Raw genomic sequence first — 23,051 nt, forward strand, 5'->3', positions numbered from 1 at the left:
TCAAACCAGCAAACAGCTATATCAATTTTAGGAGGAGGTCTCTGGCATAAAACAATACTTAGGAATGAATCTCAACATTTTCAATTGTAGGCCAAGTATATTAGCCTCTTCATTATCTTAAAATCCCAAAGATTTTGTAAGCATTACAAATAAAAGAGCTAAGAAGAGACTAAAACTACAGTTATGAATAATTTAGTTAGTCATACTTCTTTAACATAACTAAGAAAACATTATCCTTAGAGTTCACAGCGCTTTCTAGCATTCCTACATATGATCTATTTGCTCTATGACAGAAAGAAAAAGCATCAAAACAAACAAAAGACCTCAAAACAACAAGAACAAAAAGCAGCTTCAGCGTCAAAACTGTAATACCGTTAGGTTATTAAAACAAACGAACAGAATTTTATTTAGATCACATGTATGACAGAAAGTGATTTTTGTTGGCTATATGTTTCAAAGTATACAGGCACACGAAAATGCCTAGGGAAAAAAAAATACCAATGCTTCTGGGGAGGAATTATTTAACGTCTTTTACTGAAACCCACAAAGTTAATTGTGAATTACTGTTTCCTAGACATAAACTTTCAATAAAACATACCTATTCAGTAACATATACCTATATAAAGGTACCATTAGGGCAAGATAATGTGACACAGTTAACAGACCAGAGTAAGATGACAGAGAAAAGCTTAAAACACCCACAATGTAAACAGTTGTAATTTATCTTAGCTTTTTGCTTTGTATTACATAACTTTCACTTCAGGATTTAAGTTAGTTTGCCATCTATCAGACCAGTCTGGTCTTTCAAGAGCTCCAGCTTAGTGCAGGGGTGAGTTGGGACTGGATTTTTCAAGTTATAGGATATAAAATCTAGTGTAATCTTAACGAAAGATAACTCAAAAACTCTCAAATCATTTGCCAAAGTTTTACTAAAGGTTGCTCATCTCTTTGTTATAACATTACTTCCCAAACTTGATTTCCTATTCCAATGTTGGCTCCAGCAAAAGCCTACTCATCCTTCATTTTTCAGCTTAAGAGTTTCCTTCTCAATGGAGCTCTGGCTGATGTCCCTCACTCCCCAGAGACAAAAGAAGGCATGTGTTATGTACCACTCTCACCAAATCTTTTATACAGTCCCAGTATAGATTTCATTACACTCAATTGTAATTACTTAGCTCTCTAACTATTTCCCCCTCCAGATGGTAAGATTCTTTTGAGATCAAGCCTTGCTCTGTCACCCAGGCTGTAGTGCCAGTGGTGTATTCACGGCTCACTGCAGCCTCGACTTCCCAGGCTCAAGCGATCCTCTCATTTCAGCTTTCCGAGTAGCTGGGACTACAGATACACATCACCATGCCCAGCTAACTTTTTAAATTTTTTGTAAATATGGGTCTCACTGTGTTGCCCCGACTGGTCCCAACCTCCTGGGATCAAGCAATCCTCCTTCCTCAACCTCCCAAAGTGCTGGGATTACGGGTGTGAGCCACTGTGCTCAGATTGTGTCAGATGTCTGACGCAAATTAATTCTTTAAAGAATATTTACTCAATGGATTAAATTCTCTAGTTTTCACATTCTAAGTTTGGCTTTAAAATATCACTAAAGGCCGGGCACGGTGGCTCACGCCTGTAATCTCAGCACTTTGGGAGGCTGAGGTGGAAAAATCACCTGAGGTCAGGAGTTCGAGACCAGCCTGTCCAACATGGTAAAACCCCATCTTTACTAAAAACACAAAAAATTAGCCAGGTGTGGTGGTGCATGCCTGTAATCCCAGCTACTTGCAAGGCTGAGGCAGGAGAATCGCTTAAACCTGGGAGGCGGAGGCAGCAAGTGAGCCAAGATTGCACCACTGCACTCCAGCCTGGGTGACAAGAACAAAATTCATCTCAAAATAAATAAATGAATAAATACATAAATATAAAATATCACTAAAATGTCAGCCAGGCATGGTGGCTCACACATGTAATCCCACAATTTGGGAGGCCAAGGCAGGTGGATCACTTAAGCCAGGAGTTCAAGAACAGCCTGGGCAACATGGGAATACTCTGTCTTTACAAATAAATAGAAAAATTAGCCGGGCGTGGTAGCATGTGTCTATTGTCCCAGCTACTCAAGAGACTGAGGCAGGAGGGTCACTTGGGCCCAGGAGGTCAAGGTTGCAATGAGCCATAATCATGCCACTGCACTCCAGCCTGGGCAGCAGAGTAAGACCCTGCTTCAAAAAATAAAAAATAAAAATAATAAACAAATGTCTACCAAACTGAATTTAACTTTTATGTTATTTAATTTGGAAATGGAAAAAACGTAAAAGTGATACTGTAGAGTGAAATATACCATTACTAGTATAAGAAGGGCCAGCAGGAAACTGTTTATTCTGGTGTTCCTAGAAATGTCTTATTCTTCTCAAAGCTATTTATTACAGTTTTACAGTTGGTGGGGATCCATTCCTGAATGTCAAAGAAATCAACTTCCATTAGGGGAATATAAATCAAAACCACAAGGATATAACACTTCACATCCATTAAGATAGTTATTACAAAGACAAATCAAAACAAAAAAATCAAAAAACCCCACAAAACAGAAAAAAACTATTGGCAAAAATATGGAGAAACTGGGACCCCTGTGCATTGCTGGGGGGAATGTAAAATGGTGAAGCTACCGTGGAAAATGGTATGGCAATTTTTCAAAAAATTAAAAACAGAATTTACATAAGATCCAGCAATTCTACTTCTGGGTATATACTTCAGAGAAGTGAAAGAAGGAGCTTGAAGAATATTTCTACACCCGTGTCCGTAGCAGCATTATTCACAAAAGTCAAAAGGTGGAAGCAACCCAAGCGTTCATCTACTGATGAACGAATAAACAAAATGCGGTATTATACAGGCAATGAAATATGATACGGCATTCAAAAGGAAGAAAATGTTGGCACATGCTGCAATATGGATCAACCTTAAGGACATTATGCTAAGTGAAATAAGCCAGTCACAAAATGACAAATATTGTATGATTCCTCTTATATAAGGAATAAGAGTAGTTAAATTCATAAGACAGAAGCAGAAAGTGGTTATCATGGGTTGAGTAAGGAAGAGAATAGCAAGTTTATGAGTACAGAGTTTCAGGTTGGGAAGATAAAAAAGTTCAAGAGATGGATGGTGGTAATGATTATACAACAATGTGAATACACTGAATGCCACAGAACTGTACACTTAAAAATGGTTAAAATGGTAAATTTTATATTACGTATATTTCACATAATTTTTAAAAATCAACTTCATCCATCTGGGACTTCACTATGGATTTTCTGCATCAGGCAAGTCCTATTTGGCCATAATTCAACCATGATAGTAAATATCCCTTATATGCTGGACTGGTAGTTTCCATGCATGGAAACACAGGGGGTTATTTATGATAAAAATAAATGTGTAAGGTTGTTTTAGTTTAGATCAAATGTAAAGATCACAGGTTTCAGTAAGGGAGAATCTAAGGTTTCTATAACCAAGAACACTAAATTTGAGTTATTTAATTTGCCTATCCAGGTAACCATTGTCTGGATAAGGAGTGAAACTAGTAAATTTTATAGCTGCAGTACCCAGATTGGAGATAAATGGGTAAAAATACATTTTCACTCATATCTAAAACACTTCTGAGCTTCCTCCTTCTCCCCCAACAATCACAAACAAAAATGGCCATGAAAATGCTTTCTAAATCCTCCTTTGTATATCAGCAATAGCTGGCTACAACTCTGCAAAGAGGCTGGAGACGCAGTCAATGAATAAACGTATCTTTTTCACAATATCTTCAAAGTTTACGATTTAAAAAACATACCAGTCACAAACGTACACAAAATTCTAAACAACATTAAAAAATACACTGAAGTAAAAAAAAAGATGTCCTGAGTGAATCCTATTTGGTTATTTAGACAAGAATTAACACAAAAAAAAGTTTAAAAAAGTAGAAAAAAGGTGGATGGAAGATATGCAATTTTGCTATTAATTTTACATGCTGGAAACCTGTTTTCAGTAATGCCTAGACCAAGAAACCATTACTAAATAAATAACAGCAGCAGCAACAACAAAAACCAACTACCTCGTACCAGTCTCACTACAATCTAGTTGTCCTACTTTTCATCTTCTCATAATTATAAACATTTTTAATGTTTCTCAAAATACATAATGCTCTTACATATAATGAAAGTATATGCTGTTCCTGTTATCAGATACTTACAATATAAAGAATTTAAATTGGACAAACCAAAATAATATCACTGAAGTAATGTTCCCAAATAATCATATACACTTAGTGTTCTACAGTCGATCCACCTATCATTTTCTGATTGGTTGCTTAAGTATGTTTCCCTATTCTCATATAGCAAACTGTATGTACTAGTTCTATTATAGTTAAAAGGTGTATGCCTCAAAGTCAAAACTCCTTTTTGGGGGATGAGCCAAAGGAAGGAAGGTAGACTTCTAGGGAACTTTTGAGAAATAAAGTTGGTATTGATTTTCACAATGATTGGGGGGTGCTAGTGGCATTTAGTTACTGGGTGGATGAGGCAAAAGTATTAGACATTCTGCAGTAGATTGCACAGTCTTGCCAATGAAGAACTGTCCTATGAGCATCACAATTTCCAGATGCCATGTTTGCAAAAATCCCTTTGAAACAATCCAAACCTTCTATTTAAACATAAACAAAATAATTTTATATGGATTTATGAATTTCCCAGGAATGCAATTACCAGGTAAATTGAAGAAAGATTATACTTTTTGTCAGAACTTTTATGAAGTGGTGTTTACTGTTTCAGAAAATCACATCACCAGCGAAAATGTTATGAGTCACCATAACAATATATTTTTAGCAGTATATTTTAGAGCCACAGCATTCACAATGACTTCAGCATCTGAATATTCATTATGTCTAGTGTAGTCACGATTGTTTACATACTGAAATAGATTTTATTTAATATAAATGTATTCATTTATTTTTCCATATGACAATTAGGGTGGTGATGTGGATTTAAAAAAAAATTACTTGTATAAGCAAGTTATTTAAATTTTATTTCAGGATTAAAAAAGGAAGAAATATTTATAAAATATTTGATAGGAACAAGGGAAATATGTCTGACAGTGTTGAGAATCAACTATGTACTTGGATGCTAAAATGTAAGTTATACCACAAGTATTCACTATCTCTTAAGTTAGAAGGTGCTGCTTATCTCACATGAGCAGTACAGACAGTATTCACACCAGGAAACTACTGTACAACAAATATTTCCAACTGCAGATTTAAAAATATAGGTAAAAATATTCTCAACAGTAACAGCACAAAAAACATACTGAGGTCAAAGAATAAAGATGCTACGTGAATCCTATTTATTTAGATAAGAATAGAAACAAAGGTAGAAAAAAGTAGGGTGGGAGGAAGATACACAATTGTCTAATTTTATACGTCAGAAATGTGTTACCAAGAACCTGGGAAATATGCTTCAAAAGAAAGTAAAGCATACCTACACAGGGAAAAAACTAAAAAAAGACTCAGTAAATCCTAAACTAATGCTATGAAAATTAAACTTTAAGTAGAGAAATGATTATTTAGCATCACTGGATCACACTAACATAATTCTGAAAAATGTATTTATTTATTTATTTATTTTGAGGTGGAGTCTTGTTCCATCGCTCAGGCTGGAGTGTAGTGGCGCCATCTTGGCTCACTGCAACCTCCGTCTCCTGGGTTCAAGCAATTCTCCTGTCTCAGCCTCCTGAGTAGCTGGGATTACAGGCACCCACCACGATGCCCAGCTATCTCCTGTATTTTTAATAGAGACGGGGTTTCACCACGTTGGCCAGGCTGGTCTTGAACTCCTGATCTCAAGTGATCCACCTGCCTCGGCTTCCCAAAGTGCATGAGCCACCGTGACCCGCTGAAAATGTATTTTTGGAAAACAAAAGAATTTTAGCTTATTTTCAGTTATTTCCAAAAGCAGCTCATTTACCCTGTATAATAACTATGAAAATTCTACCACTGATCTGCAATTCTTGCCTTCTAATATCTTCCTGTATTCAATTTTTTAAAAATGTACTTTAGAAACCAATCAAAGAATATTTACTGAATACTTACTATGTGCTTTGTAGCGTGCTAAGGACTAACGATGATGAAAGAAACACATGACTTAGTCCCTGCCCATATGGAATCAATGAAATCTTAGTGATTTATGCCTTAAGCTATTTCATCTCAAATACTTAAGATCAAATCAGAATTGTTTTCTGTTTCAAATGTGAGACAACTAGCATGGATATCTAACAATCTGGCAAGCAACTGGATATACTTGTTTAGAGCTTAGAAAAGAGGGCTGGACTTGATATTGGAACCCAGCAAGCAAAATGGTGACAGTTCAAGTAAAGGATGTGTACAGAATTGCCTGTTAGTGTACAGAGCGGGCAGGGCGTGGTGGCTCATGCCTATAATTCCAGCACTTTGGGAAGCCAAGGCAGGCAGATCACTTGAGGCCAGGAGTTCAAGAACGGCCTGGCCAACATGGCATAACCCTGTCTCTACTAAAAATACAAAAATTAGCCAGGCGTGGTGGCGTGCCTGTAGTCCCAGTTACTTGGGAGGCTGAGGCAGGAGAATCGCTTGAACCCAGGAGGCAGAGGTTGCAGTAAGCAGAGATGGCACCATTGCACTCCCGCCTGGGCGACAGAGCAAAACTCCATCTCAATAAAATAAAATAAAATAAAATAATTAAAATAGATAAAATAGAATATAAATAAAAAGTAATTAGGAAACTTAGAGTCTTTAATTGTTAATGGTTATCACACTGACTTCTAACAACCAAAGTCATTGGTTCTCAGAGTTTTGGATTTCTATTTTTTTAATCTCCTATAGGAGGGAACAGTTCTGGATTTTACAGATTGGTAAAACTTTTTAAATTAGGAAACTGGCATGGGGTCCCAACTTTTTATTTTTCCAACCAAGAATATTAAGAAAAAAGAAAGCAAAGGAAACAATCTAAGACTTTAAAAAGTCTGAGAAACTAAACCAGAAAAGGGAAATTAGGAAAAAACTAATAAAATTCCAATAAAGTATGGCGTAAAATAATAACACATCAATACTGGTGTAACAAACACAGCATAGTAATATAAGATGTTAACAATAAGAGAAACTGGTGGGAGAAGAGGGCACAGGAATCCTCTCTACTATATTTGCAACTTTTTTGTTAACCAAAAACCATTTTAAAATAAAGTTTATATTTAAAATGTTAAAAAATTACTCAAAAACAAGCACATCTATAAATTTATGCAAACACACAGATTACACTGACCTCATTTTTCTCTTTTTGCCATAGACCACTGAGAGCTTTATCTCAATCTACATGAAACATCATCATTACGGAACCCATGGCCTGGGAGACTAACAACTAAAAAAAACTGTTAAAAGCATTCTTTAGAAATTTTGACTTTCCCTTTCTCATATTAAATTCCTAAGATACTTCAGCTTTTCCCTCTTTTAAAAAAAATACTACAAATATATGCTGGAAAAAAAAAGTTGATCAACATTGGCAGGTTAGCACTGCATCAATTCCTTTTAACTTCGCATAAAGATTTGGATCCACAAAGTATGAGGGTCTCCTACATATCCAAGTTAGAAACCAATTCCTTTACAACACTTTGGAAGTTGAACAGGAAAACACAAGAGTAGAGAACTACTTTACAGTCTCTCCACAGTAAACAATCAGGCTCATTCTCACTGTTTCTGAACTTATTGTACATTGAAGAGCATAGTGTAGAGCTAGGATAAGCAAGAATATCTACATTCCTCTTATAGTTCAGGAGGTGAAAAAGTGAAGAAACCATTTTCGAAGTAACATGATTAAGACTTGAACTTACTATATTGTGCTCAAGCTTTACCTGCCAATTACACTCATTTCAGAAGACTCTTCCAAGCAAAATCTTACAATACCAATGTGTAACACTTAAAAAGAAAAATGTGTTTGCTACTCTGCTAGGCTCTGTACCAAATTTAAGTTAAAATGTTTGATCATTCTGAAGTATCACGCCACTTAGTATTTCATCTTATAATTCAATTTATAAATACCATGAGCAAGGTAATACGCTTGGAACTATGGAAATACCAAAATGAGAAAACCACGCCCCTCCCCTGAATAGAATTCATTTTTTTAAAAAGCCCTTTTAATAAGCACAAAAAGTAAAATACCATGTAGAATGAGTACAATTTTGACTAAGATAGTATTAAATTATACATGACTCACTTATTTTCCTACAGAATATTATAAAATATAATCTTAATAGATTTAAAAGTATGGCATAATTTCCTTATGGATATGATAAAAGCTATTATTAAAAATGGGCAACCACCTTATCTTTTTGCTGCATTTCTAATTTCTATTTCAAGGTCACAAATTTCTCAAACATCAAAATAATTTTTGAGCTCCCAAGGAATTAAAAACTTTCAAAAACTCTAAAAAATAATTTGCCACGCTGTTTAAAATCAATGTACACATTGCCACTTACACTATACAACATTTGTAAGAGGAGACATACATTAAGATATAAGCCAGGCCTAACTACTAAAATATATTTCACATTGAGAATGGCCATGTCTGGACTACAGAAACTCTTGATTACTCTTTTTCTTTTTCCTCTACAAACTTGTCACCACCATCTCCAGAATACCACTGCTAGATATTCCTTCCCCTAATGCATTCTGTAGTCTTATCTCACTTTCAGGCAGATTTAAGAGGTAATGGTGGAAGCTACTGCTATTTCATTATTCCCACTACAGCTAATTCTATTCCAAACTACTAAACTCCCTGGAAAAACTCTCCAGGTTCGAGTCCTGGCTGTGACATTAATTGGCTATTGGCTTTGGGAAGGTCTACATTTTGAACTGCTCCCTTTACTTCACAAAAGCAAAGACAGATAGTCTTTTTATTTTTCTTTTTAATTAATACTTAGCCAAGCTTAACATAAGATAATCATTTCTGTCATCAGGGGTTGAGCCTCTGGGACTCTCAGTGTGGAAATAAGCAGTCTGAAGTTCAACTCCTATAGGATAAGAATAGCCGGGTAAGAATCAGCAGTATCCCCCTTTGCACCAGGGTTCTAGAGTCAGGTTCAATTAACAGTATTGTGCTTGGGTCCAGGCTTGCTTCCACCTTTGAAAGAAGGCTGGAAAAAGCTGGGTACCTTTAAAATAAGTATGTTTAAGATCTCCAAAGGAATAATGGAATATTTTTAATGAAAAATTATGAAACAAGTCAGGCACATATGCAGAAAAAGCAGACAGAAATGAACAAGGTCCAATAATAGATGCTGAAAATGAGAAATTGTCATTTAAGTAAAAATTCAGAAGCGAGGATAAACTCTTCAGTAAAAACAAGAGAACTGGTGGACTTGAAGCTAGAAATACAAAATTTCCGCTGAAAACAGCAGATAGAAAATGAGACGAGAATAAGAAAAGAGCCATAGAGGACAAATTAAGAGGCTTCAACATATGTCAAGCAAGAGTTCCAGAATGAGAAAACTAAAGGCTGAGAAATAATATTTTAAAGAAAAAATGGCTAAAAATTTTTCTGAACTGTATAGTCTTCAGATTGAAAGCACACACAAATGCAGAGCAGGAAAAATAATATGAAAAAACATGATGGATATATCATAGTAAAATTACAAAATATCAAGGACAAAGAGATAATCTTAAAAATAATGTGAAAGATATTACCAACAAAGCAATGACAATTAGATTAAAAGCATATTTCATACCAGCAATTATAAATGTCAGAAAGTAAGCAGTATCTCCAATATATAGAGCTAAAGTAACTATTAATCTAGAATTCTGTATCTAGCTAAATTCGCATTCCATAGTGACTATGAAATAAAAACACTACCACTCATGAACCCTTGCTTAAAAACAACTGAAGAAGTTATTTCAGCAAGAATAAAATTAAATCCAGAAGAAATAGGTGGTATGCCAGAAACAATAATGAGTAAAAGATATCACTAAATCCTTGTGCTAAATCAAAATTACCATATTAATTAAAAATTAATGTTAAAAAACGTTGAGTTTAAAAAGAAGGACTACAACCCACATTATGGGAGAAAATATTTGCAAATCACATATCTCATAAAGGTCTTATATCTGGAATAGATAAAGAAGTCTTACAACTCAAGAATTTTTAAAAAAACACAAGAAATAACCCAATTAAAAATAAGCGGCCAGGCGCAGTGGCTCACACCTATAATCCCATCACTTTAGGAGGCCGAGGCAGGCGTATCACCTGAGGTTAGGAGTTCAAGGCCAGTGTGACCAACATGGAGAAACCCCATCCCTACTAAAAATACAAACAAACAAAAAAAAAATTGGCTGGGCTGGTGGCACGCACCTGTAATCCCAGCTACTCGGGAGGCTGAGGCAGGAGAATCACTTGCATCTGGGAGGCGGAGGTTGCCATGAGCCGAGATCGCACCATTGCATTCCAGCCTGGGCAACAAGAGTGAAACTCCGTCTCAAAAGAAAAAAAGAGAAAAAAAAAGCAAAATATCTGAATAGGCATTTCTCCAAAAATACTACACAAATGGCCAACAGGTATATATAAAAAAAACTGGACAGCATTAGTCATTAGGGAAGCACAAACCAAAATCACAGTAAGATACTATTCATAACCACTAGGATGACTATAATCAAAAAGACAGACAAAAGTAAGTGTTGGCAAGGATATGAAGACATTGGAACCCTCATACATTGCTAGTGGGAATGTAAAATGGTCCAGATAGTTTGAAAAGCACTTTGGCAATTCCTCACAAAGTTAAAAACAGAGTTACTATACGACCTAATAAAAGTCTACTCTTTAGGTATAAGCCCAGATGAAAATACACATCTACATAACAACTTACAGATGAATGGTGATAATACCCAAAAGGCAGAAACAACCCAAACGTCCATGAATTGATGGATGAATAAAAAAATGCAGTATATCCATAAAATTGAGTATTATTTGGCAATAAAAAGAAATGAAGTAGTGATACATGCTACAACATAGAAGAATCTTGAAAACATTATGCTAGGTGAAAGAACACTGTTACAAAATACCACATATTGTTATGATGATATTTATATAAAATGTTTAGAGTAGGCAAATCTAGAAACAGAAAGTGGTTGATTTAGGCTGGGGGCTTGGAGTTTGGGAACATGGGGAATGAGAGTTAATGAGTATGGAGTTTTTTTTGGGAAGAAAAAATGTTCTAAAATTAGAGTGTGGTGATGGTTACACTAACCTATGAATACACTATAAAAAAATTGAATCATATACTTTAAATGGGTAAACTGTATGGTATGTGAGTTGTAGCTCAATAAAGCTGGTAAAAGAGAAAAAAATAGAACTAAACTACTATGCAATTGTAATGCGGAAGATGAGAAAGAACACTGGAGTTAAAAAATCTAAATTCTTATGTTATTTGTAGATGTATAGAGATGCTCAATGACTATAGGCATAACTAGAAAAATAAATAAAAATGAAAATACAATCCACAGCTTATCATCATCAAAGGGAAAAATATGAAGAAACTTAACTTCAATGCAAAGCTAATCAAAATCTAGAATGATTTTCCATGGAGTTAGACAAACACTGTAAGTGGCATATGGAAGAATAAAAGTCAATATAATTCTAAGAAGAAAAAAAAAAAAAAAAGAAGATGGGGGGGGTCTGCCTGCCAAATACCAAGACTTATCATTAAAATACTATAATTAAGACAGAGCATTATTTGTGTACCAACAAATGAATGAAACGGAATAGAGAATCTAGAATGAGACCAAGGTATATGAAAGAGAATGCTGGTATATAACAGAGTATGTGAAAGAGAATGCTGGTATGTGTCGTAAATGTGTCATTTATGACAGAGAAGGCAAACAACACAGACTTGTGGAGGAAGGATGCCTCATTCAATAAACAGCATTGACACAACTTTCTATATGGGAGAAAACAAATTCCCTACACAAAAATTGATTCCAGGTATCTTTAAAGATTTAAATGTTGAAAAACTAAATTTTAAAACAATTTGAAGATAATGCTAGAGAAACAGCTTTATGATCCTAGTATAAGAAAGGAATTGTCAAATATGTCATAAAAAGCAGAAATCATATGCCTAATAAATTTACCTACAAATAAATTTAAAATTTCTGTATAAAAAAGATACCATAAACAAAATTAAATACAAGGGACAGACTAGAAGATATTTACAACATATATAACAAAAAATTAGCATCCAGGCTATAACAAGAACAAGGAAAGGCCAAACTACCCAATGGAAAATTGGCAATCTATTCATACGAATGAAACTGAGGATACCTGCATCTCACTAGCAATCAAGAAAATGCAAATTAGAACAAAATGAGACACTGTTTCACACCCATCAGACTGGTACATTTTTTCAAGTCTGACAGAACAAAGTGTTGAGCAAGATGTAGGGAAAGGAGAACTCTGTTTTAGAAAATACTTTGGCAATATTTAGTAACAGTCATAATGTACATAACCCATGACCCAGCAATTCCACTTCTAGTATTTCACTTCAAAATAAATAAATTAACAAACAAACAATAATAGTCATTGTAACACTTTTTGTAACAGGAAAAAATTGGCAACAATCCCAATACACATTAGAAAAGAAGAACCCCCCCCAGAAGATTGGCTGGGGCAGGGATTACTTCATTTTGGTAGCTCCAAAACTTAGCAACAAACATGCTATCACAGAAAATTAATTCACTTACAGAAAATGAGTGAATTCATGGCATGAGAAAGAAATGGTGTCACCTAAAAGAGGATGCAGAGTTGAGAAATAGCTTTTGTTAAATGGAGAACAAAACCAAAGCAGACAAAATCCCTTCTTTCCTGAGATAAACGAGACAAGTAAGTTTTGGAGTAGGTTAAACAGTGTTAACTTCTGAGAAATCAAGCAAGGAAAGGCAACGGGGAAGTACTGGGGAGGGTCAGAACATTATACTGAATGGCTGGAAAAAGGTTCACTCGTGAATAAGGCAATATTTGAATAAAGACTTGAAAGGAGCAAAGGAGCCAGCAGATGTCTGTAGGAAGAACATTGCCAGGTAGAGGTAGTAACAGTCAGGACAAACATTCTAAAACTGAAGTATGCCTGGGACTTCTGATGCAATAAGGCTAGTGTGAACAAAGAGTGAGAGAAGAGTGAAGGAGGATGAGAAATGAATTGGAAGAAGTGTAGGGGTTGGGATACAGATCAAGCAGAGACTTTGGCTTTTACTCTGAACCAAGCAGAGACTTTGGCTTTTACTCTGAACAAAAGAGGAAGCAACTGGAAAATCTTAGGCAGAGGAATCATATGATCTAACCTGTTCAATAAGATCACTCTGGTAGGTATATTGAAAACAGACTGCAAAGACAGAAAGGGAGAAACAATGAGATGAACTAGCAAGCTTTTGCAATGATTTAGGTAAGAGAAAGCTAGTCGAGGGTGGTGGCAGAGAAAAGAGAGAAACGGTTCTGGATATATCATTTTTAGCAACAACGAAAAGGGAGATATGATTTGCTCCCCAAACACTTAAATGCATTCATGTTATAAGTAAAACACTTTTTAAAATGCATTTTTAAAAAAATGGACAAAAATTTTGTATATTTATGGTGCACAACATTATGTTTTAAAGCAAAGCATTTTTGGATTCATGTATTTCTTTGATTTCTTCTCCCCACAGATGTATCCACAGAAAAAGAGCAGCCGACTTTTGAAGAACTACATCTTCTGCTTAGAATTTGACAGAGTCTTGACAAATTTATTAGCAATATATATTATGCATATACCTTTTGTTATTAATATAACTGAATTAAATCAAGTTAAGGAGAGAGTTTTACATGAACTTATATTAATAATCACCGATGTAACTGACATAAAATTTCTACACTTGTAAAAATAAGAATTTGAGAACGGAAGGAAAGGAAGAAGCAATTTTGGAGATAAATACAAAAATATTTATGGGTAAAATTATATAATGTCTAGGATTTGCTTCAAAATAACTAAAGGGAGTGAGGATAGTGGGTGGGGGGAATAGATAAGACAAGGTTGGTCATGTGCCGATAATTATAAAAGTTGGGTAAAGGATAAATTATACCATTTGCCCAACTTTATAACATAAAGGGGCTCATTATACCATTTTCTCTACTTTTGTATGTGATTGAAATTTTCTGTAATGTAATGCTTAAAGAAAGAATTAAAAATAACCTGCACCAGCTCTACCGGCTTCACACAGTAAGAATAAGCTACATATACACAACCTCTGTTTCTGTTTCTAACTTTTCCAAAATGTAGGGGAATGAATGAATGGTTGATAACTATGCATATCATCCTATTCATCCTCCTTTCCTGAGGGGCACTCCACTTCCAATTAAAATGTGGAGACAGACACAGCTTAACTAATTAATATCCTTAATTTGATATTTCATCTAAATTTTGGATAATCTAATAGTTTTAAAGAGAAACAAGTATGATTATCTGCATAAGCTATAACTTAACGTTAAGGAGGACAGACTACATCCTAAAAATTCCAAAGGAAGGCCTGGTGGGATGGCTCACACCTGTAATCCCAGCACTCTGGGAGGCCAAAGTGGGTGGATCACCTGAGGTCCGGGGTTCGAGACTGGCCTGGCCAATGTGGCAAAACCCTATCTCTACTAAAAATACAAAACATCAGTTGGATGTGGTGGGACGTGCCTATAATCCCAGCTACTCAGGAGGCTGAGGCAGGAGAATCGCCTGAATCTCGGGGGGGCGGAGGTTGCAGTGAGCCAAGATTGCACCACTGCACTCCAGCCTGGGCAGCAAAGCGAGACTGTCTCAAAAAAAAAAAAAAAAAAAAAAAAAAAAAAAAAAAAAAAAAAAAAATTCAAAAGAATTTGCCAATACCATGTATAGGATAAGAAAATAAGAAAATAAAAAACTGTACAATTTTAAGTGAGCCAGTCAGCAAAAAAATTTTAGTGTTCTAGTTTTCTCCTAAGCACACCCAAGAGTCAAACAGTTCCCTCAGAGCCATTCCCAAGTGCTGAGAAGTAACAGAAATTCAATGCATGTCATTCCCAATACAGGTGAATGTTTACTAAATGCATTATAACTACATATGCAAAAGAATTAAATACAAACATTGTCTGGGCACAGTGGCTCACACCTGTAACCTCAGCACTTTGGGAGGCTGAGACAGGAGGACTGCTTGAGGCCAGGAGTTTGAGACCAGCTTGGGCAACATAGTGAGACCCCATCTCTACAAATTCTTTTTTTTTTTTTAATTAGCTGGGTGTGGCGGCAAATGCCTGAAGTCCTGGCTACTCAGGAGGCTGAGGAGGATCACTTGAGCCCAGGAGTTTGGGGTTGCAGTGAGCTGTGATCACGCCACTGCACTCCAGCCTGGGAGACAAAGTGAGGCCTTATTTCAAAAAAAAATTACATATATATTTTCTAACTTGTTAAAAATAAGTCTCCTAGTATTTCCCATATAAATATCCAATTAAGAATGTTTTTGTTTCTTTCTTTTTTTATTTTTTAGAGACACAGTCTCACTCTGTCATCCAGGCTGGAATGCACTGGCACAATAATAGCTCAGTGCCCCCTTGAACTCCTGTGTTCAAGCGATACTCCTGCCTCAGTCTCCCAAGTAGCTGGGACTAAAGGCAGGCACCACCATGCCCAGCTAATTTTTAATTTTTGTAGACACAGGGTCTCACTATGTTGCCCAGTCTGGCCTTAAACTCCTGGCCCAAAACAATCCTCCGGGTGTGTCTCCCAAAGTGTTGAAGTTACAGGTTTGAGCCACCACACCTGGCCTAGAATGTTTTTCTTATACTAAATTTTATAACAGAGAAACTCCAGGAAGAAAAGCAAAATGAAGACTACCTGAGAATGAAATCTTTCAACTATGTTTATAAACTCAAATCTTGAGTTTCATTTTGATATTTTAAAAAAATACATGTTCACTTCCTTTTGAGAATAAAAAAATTAAAATTAAACAATAAAAAAATGCCCATTTCTAGCAAAAACTAAGCTAATCATGAATATTCTCTTGCTTAGAATGATCAGCACTCAGATAACTGCAGGAACAAAATGAAGAATAAACAGCATGGCTAAATCTAGAACCCTACAGCAGTTAACAGAAAACTCACAGAAAAAACGCCTGGGTAAAATCAGAAAGTCCTTAGAATCAAAAACTTTCTTGAATCTGCCTATGCCAGGCATTATATATTGTTACCATAATCTAAAACAATGCTGTCAAACAGAAATATGACCTAAGCCACATATGTTAATTTTCTTAGTTTCCACATTTAAAAAAAGGTAAAAATAAACAAGTAACATTTAATATTTAACCCAATATATGTGTATTTATATAACCCAATATAATTCCAACATGTAATCAATTAGAAAATGAATGAGATATTTTACATCCTTTTTCCAAACTAAGTCTTCAAGATCCATTGTGTATTTCATTCACACACATCTCAATTCAGAGTAGACACATTTCAAGTGCCTACATTTTGACAGCCATATGTGGATACCACGTTGAATAGCACGGGTCTAGAAAACATTTAATGACAATAATGGTAATCATAAGGCTCTTTAGAGGATCTGGAGCAAGGTCCCTACTTCAGTGTTGCTGGGAATACCTGAGATTCCTCTAAAGCTCTATCCTCTTCCTAACCAAATGCAAAAGTGGGTATCTAAGAATATATGTCTGAAAATTGAGATAAAGCAGCACATATTCACAGATCTAGGTTCTTAAACATTAATTATTCAGGTTAAGACTTAACCACAAAAAAAATACCACCATAGGCCAGTGCTTCCTTTTTCAATTCCTTCATTCATTCCTTGGAAAAGAGGCAAAGAAAGCAGGTATTTTCAAATTGATGCTGAATTAGATTTGATACTCACTCATTCATTTATTCAACCAACGTTTACCTACAATGGGCCAATTGCTGTCTTGAGTGTAAGGAATATAAACACAAGTAAGATATGGTTCTTATCCTAGTCTAGTCTAGTAAGTGAGATATCTAGACTTCCATAATGCGTTCTGTAAAAACAGGAGCTCACTATTCTTTTCAGACAGGGTTTCACTCTGTCACCCAGGCTAGAGTGCAGTGGCACGATCATGGCTCACTGCAGCCTCAAACTCCTTGGCTCAAGTATCTTCCCACCTTAACCTTCCAAGCAGCTGAGACTACAGGTCAGTACCACAATGTCCAGCTAATTTTTTTTTCTTTCCTAGAGATGGGATCTCACTATGCTTACCAGGATACAGAAATTCACTTTTAATGTTATATAGCAGCACTAATAGAAACAGAACATGAGTCACAGATGCAAGTCACGTAGGTAACTTTAAAATTTCTAACCACTTAAAAAAAAGTAAAAAGAAACACATAAAATTCTAAAAATTTATTTTACTTTACCTATATATTCAAAGAATTATAATATTTCAACATGTGACTAATAAAAAAATGAGAGTTCTTTTTTTTTTGAGACAGAGTCACTCTCTGTCACCCAGGCTGGAGTCTAGTGGAATGATCTTGGCTTACTGCAACCTTTGCCTCCCAGGTTCAAGCGATTCTCCTGCTTCAGCCTCCTGAGTACCTGCGATTACAGGTGCCCACCACCATGCCAGGCAAATTTTTGGATTTTTAGTAGAGACAGGGTTTCATCATGTTGGCCGGGCTGGTCTTGAACTCCTGACTTCAGGTGATCCGCCTGTCTCGGCCTCCCAAAGTGCTGAGATTACAGGCATGACCCACCATGCCCAGCCAGGTTTCACATTTTTTAATACTGTTTTTGAAATCCAATGTGTATTTTATATGTAAGAATAACTCTACTCAAACCAGCCACATTTCAAATATATCAGCCAGCATAGTTTTATAGAATAGATCTGTTTTTCAGAAAATTAAAAATAATTTGGCAGTTACAGGTACAGGAAAAAGCAGAGAGAGGCTTGAACATGTTCACAAGAGAAAAGAGAAAGAGAAAGAAAAGAAACATACTAACGATAACTGATGGAGTACGGACAGCAGTATGAAAGTAAAGGATCAAGAGCTTAAGTGGAATTGTTATCTTGGAAAAGAGAGTTGCATCTTCCTTGTGATTGTGGGAAAGAAGGGAAGAATTAAGTACCAATATAAGCAAGTTTGGTGAGTGTGAGAAAGAACAGTGTTGAGTGAGTTCAGATTAAGACCTCCTCATTTTTCTCAGTTAATCAGAAGACAATTTTAGCAGCCTCCTACCACCATCACCAATACAATCTAAAGGGTTTACATTTATGGAACAATTTAAGAAACAGTTATCCTAGTAATATTGTTTTTGTGTAATTACTTATTTTCTAACTTTTTTCTGGGCTAGTCAATCTTAAATTTTGTCACTTTTGTCTCCAAACACAGAAACAACACTACAGATTCACTCTTTCTTTCCTCATCTATTATTTGTTCAGCAACATGTACCCAACGTCTACTGATGTAGAGTAAGTGTGACCCTGACCAACATTTGTACCCCCAGTATTCAGCATATTTTAATACCAGCACACAGCAAGTGCTTTATTACATTCAAATGTGTACTGACACAGACTTTCATTTAAAAGCCTAAATTGGTGCTGTCCACTACAATTTTCTGTGATAATGAAAATATTAATGGTCCAATATGGTAGCCAATGGCAGCCAATAGACATATGAATTCTAATTTTAATTTTAATAGTCACATGTGGTTCAAATTTTAATTTTAATGGCCACTTGTGGCTAATGGCTACCGTACAGGTCAAAATATTAGAATACAGTGAGTAGCTAATGGCATTTCCATAATTACAATCAAGGTATTGTCATCTCTAATGAGTTAACACATCAAATATGCTATTGAAAATGAGTGCACTTTGAATAATACTAACTGTACCACAAAGACACCATAAGAGAATTTTCTTAGTGTAAAATAACTTTAACATTGTGTGCCAAAAAACAAAAACAAAAAAGAAAAGCATATTCCAATCTTTTCATTTTCAGTCTACTTTCCCAATAGAAAAGATCAAGCTTCTGTCAACCCTCTGGTTTTTTCCATCTTCTCAAGTAGTGAAAATACTTTGTCATCATAAGGAGTCACACTTTTTTTTAATTAAAAAGAAATTACTAGAGCACAGGTGTTGTTTCTGTAATAAAAGGACAACTTTTTTTGAGACAACATTAGTTGAAAATCGAGATTCATATAATGAATTAAATATGCTTATAACTCCAACCTGTCCTTAGGATTTGCTTGTCAATTTTCCCAAATTTGTCCTATTTATCTGAATTTTAAAATAAACCCATTGCTGAAAGTCATGGTGATTCAATCCATTAAGCCAATGGAAGTATAATCTAAACTAGCTTTCAGCTGGGTTGAATAATTCCTGGTGCAATAACTAGAATAGCTGTTTATGACTGGGATAGTAAAATATACTTTCCTTACTCTGTATCAAGTGTCCTTGATGTTTACTTTACGTGACCATACAAACTTAACCAGAAACACAAAGTCCTACGCTGGCCCAGGTATGATTACATATGTAGAGGATCTGATAACTTAAAGCCAGTGAGGTGAGCAACTAAATGTCAGAGATAGCATTTTTTATGCACAGCAACTTGTTCAACTCGTTAACCATCCCTGGAAGACGGCTGCCTTGTAAAATAACCACACACAACTTCCGGCCCTTCCTTTTAGCTGTGTTCATTTGAAGCCATTTTAAAAAACATTATCAGCTTTTCTATCTTGAAGACGAGCGTGGTTATACAACCAGGATTTTGTTCTGGCTAAAAAATATCTAACAGTGCGAAAGGACGTCTCAATATATTTTTAAAAAACTTAAGAGAACCACTTTAAAATGATCTTCCTACCACACAAAAACACCAGCAGGTAAATCAGCCCTCTATACACGAAGCTTTGGCAAATCAAAAGCATAAGATCAAACCTGCAATAATTAACTTCCTGAGTAAAATTACTGTGCTACCGCTTACGGCAACAAATCCAAAGTATTATAACAAGATGGTATTATAATGACATCATTAGCTTGGTTTCCTAATAAAGCATATATCTGGGATATCTGAATTTACAATGCTAAAAATAGAGAGCCAACATTTGTAGGAGGGAGTGGTAGGCAGTTCTTATTTATAAATCTTTTTTTTTTTTGAGAATGATGCCCACTGCAAAACGAAGTAACAGAAGGCTGGCTCTGAAACCCCACACTTATTGGTCTTAACGTTAAAATGCTTTTCTAGAGCAGAAGGGAAAAAGAGGTATCAATGCTTTCGTCCCACAAAAATAGTTTGTTTCACTAAATTGTACCATTGCCTTTAGAATTAGCAAATGAAAACACTAACTTGTAGAAGCATTAAGTTAATGCGATTTAGAAATTAAATAGTAACCGGCCTCATCACACAGATAAGGTTAGGCTTCTCAGCCAGGGGCAATTTCTGTCCTAATTGTCACAGCTGCCTTAGTGCTGTACTTTCTGCGCTGTAGCTGCCACGAGGCAGAAAAGATTTTTCTCTTTGAATTAATTCTGGGAAAGGTGGCACTTCTTATAGGCCTCAAATCACCCTTTTCTAAGATGTTTTGTTGTTGGTGTCCAGATGTTCCAGTAACACTGGAGAGTTAACTGTTCCTTCCAAACCTGTCTCGCTCAAACTGCCTTGAGGAGAACGGGAAAAAAGTAAGGTTCACATTCGAAAAGTTTCACTCGGGGTGGGGTGAGGACGAGGTAGGAAGGAAACGACAGTACGTATCGTTTCCGAAGCTAGACCAGGAGCTGGAAGTCTTTCCCCTTTCCAGGTCCTGGGGAGAAACGTCTCTCGCTGAGGGGGTTAGACTACCTACGACAGCCTCCTCCTCGGGAATCAACACAGCTCTGAATCGTGACACGCTTCCAGATGTCCGTGACGTGTGGGGGCAGAAGACAGGTTCTTCGCTTCCCCTTCACCCAAACACGTCCCAAATCGTTCGAGGCAGGAAGCGCACGCCTTTCTCATCTCCCCAAGACCTACTCTCGCTCAGCTCCCTCGCCCTGTTTCCTCAGAGGGCACCGCCACTCCGCTCGGGACTCCCTCCTCTGGTCACAGCCGCCCCGGAGCGGCAAGGGGGAGGAAGTAACGGAGAAGCGCCAGCCTCGGGGGCCCGGGCTTGGAGGCGAGACGAGCGCGGGGGCCGCACGGGGCTTCTCCGGCTCTGGGCCCCGCGCCCGTCCCCGCTGCGGCCTAGCCGGGCGCCCGCGCCCTGGCCTCCCGGCTCGGCGCCGCCGGCCTTTCCCCGCCACCCCGGGCCGAGAGGCCGCGCAGGGGCGGACGAACGGAGGTGGAGGGACGGGAGCACCTACCAGCTGCTGCCGGATCCAGCGCCACATTCCCCCGTCGTCGCTGTCCCGGTCCCGCGGGGCGCGGGGGCCGCGGGGCTGCAGGTGGAGGCGGACAAGACAGAGGCGGGAGCGGGCGAGCCCCTCGGGCCGAAGTTCCGCTTACCGCCGCCGCCGCCACTGCCTCACTCCCCGCGCCGCGTCCCCATCCCGCGGCGTCGGCCCCGAGTCCTATAGGCGCGGTCCCGGCGCCGCCCCCGCCCGGCGCAGCTGAGCCTGCCGCCGCGCCGCAGCCACCTTCATTACTGACCGTTGTCACCCAAAGCACCCCCGCAACCCCACCCCCGCCACGCCCGGCCCAGCCCCCCGACTCCACCCGGGACCGCCCCCGGTACCCCGGCCCGCCCCCGGACGTGACGAAAGGGGATGGGCGGACTGAAGGGGGCCTGGCGTGCCCCGCCGTGGTTTCGAGCTGGGGGTGGGGGTCTGTGTTGTGGGTCCCGGAAGAAGCGAGCGTGGAAAGGTGCCGGGTTCTCGGACGCTCTTTCTGTCCACCGCCACCCTCCTCCCCGTTCTGAGAGTGGGATTAAGTCGTGTCTGTGGGTCTGGCCGTCCCTGGAGTCTGCCGCTTGGGGCTGATTCCTCGGTCTCTACCTCCTGTTGCAGGTCTGTTTCGGGCTGTCTGGCTTCTTGGTCCACCAGTCTCCCGACGAGCATACGCACAGTCCTGAGCGTATGTGACTGAAAGTTAATCCCCAGAAGGCCCAGTTTGGGTTCCATCAAGTTGTCAGAGCTTTTGTCTCAACACAAGTCAGGCCTCTTCTTTAGCAAACGGCTGAGACGGGGCTAGGGAAATCTTGATCACACCCATTAAGTGATTGGAAAGCATTGCAACTCCCCTGAGCCTGGTACAGCCTGGGCCCGTGTTTCTAGGAGAATGGATGAGATATTCTGTCTTGTCGTGTGCTAAATTGTACAGGTTCAGGGGAAGATAATTTGTATAAAAAGGTAGTTCTTTACTGTTAACTGCCAAATTTCTGCAATCAAAAACACCCGTAGAAGTAACTTGACCTGGGTTAAAAAAGTGTGTGGATGACAAGCTCATAAGGAATATACAAGCAACTGGAACAAGGCTTTAACTTAAAGGTTTGGCGTTGTTTAAAAGCAGCCTCGTATACATATTGTGTTATGTATATGTATTGAATGCTGTATTTTTGCTGAATTAAAGCACACTTCACCGACAGACGTTTGTGGTTAAAAAAAAAATTAAGAACAAATCTAAATGAGATTAGCATGACTAGGCAGGTCGTTGCATATGTATCCTCAATCTTCTAGTTTCAGTAGACCTTTCTTATTATATAATGCTTATCCAGCACCACAAATAGAATCTTTCTTTGGGGATATTTATGATCTATAAAACCAACATGGAATTTTATATTATAAATCATCCAGCTTCAAAAAAAAGCTAGATTCTTGAAAAGTCATCTTTTATTCTTATGACTAAACCCTACTTTATGACCCTAAAAGGAAGTTTGATATATATTTAGTGACAAAACCTTACTACCATTCATGGAGCACTGTGTCCATTCATGGAGCACCCAGGTCCTGTATCAAGTTCTTTCCTTGTATGCTGTAATTTAACTCCAATCAATCCCTTGAAGTAGGTATTATTCCCATTTTGTATAGATGC

At 37.6% G+C, this 23,051-nt stretch overlaps 1 protein-coding gene across 2 annotated transcripts in view; it reads right to left on the reverse strand.

Annotated features, from left to right (window-relative positions):
• The window catches only part of ATP11B (ATPase phospholipid transporting 11B (putative)), a 134,798-nt gene extending 113,125 nt beyond the window's left edge, over positions 1-21,673 (reverse strand). For both annotated transcript variants that reach the window (XM_030931667.1, XM_030931662.1), the window contains exon 1: positions 21,386-21,673. In XM_030931667.1, the coding sequence (XP_030787527.1) occupies positions 21,386-21,412 (27 nt within the window). In that variant the 5' untranslated portion in view covers positions 21,413-21,673. The remainder of the gene's footprint in view (positions 1-21,385) is intronic.
• Positions 21,674-23,051: the final 1,378 nt, after the last annotated feature.

Source organism: Rhinopithecus roxellana, chromosome 1 (assembly GCF_007565055.1).
Source record: "Rhinopithecus roxellana isolate Shanxi Qingling chromosome 1, ASM756505v1, whole genome shotgun sequence".
NCBI lineage: Eukaryota > Metazoa > Chordata > Mammalia > Primates > Cercopithecidae > Rhinopithecus > Rhinopithecus roxellana.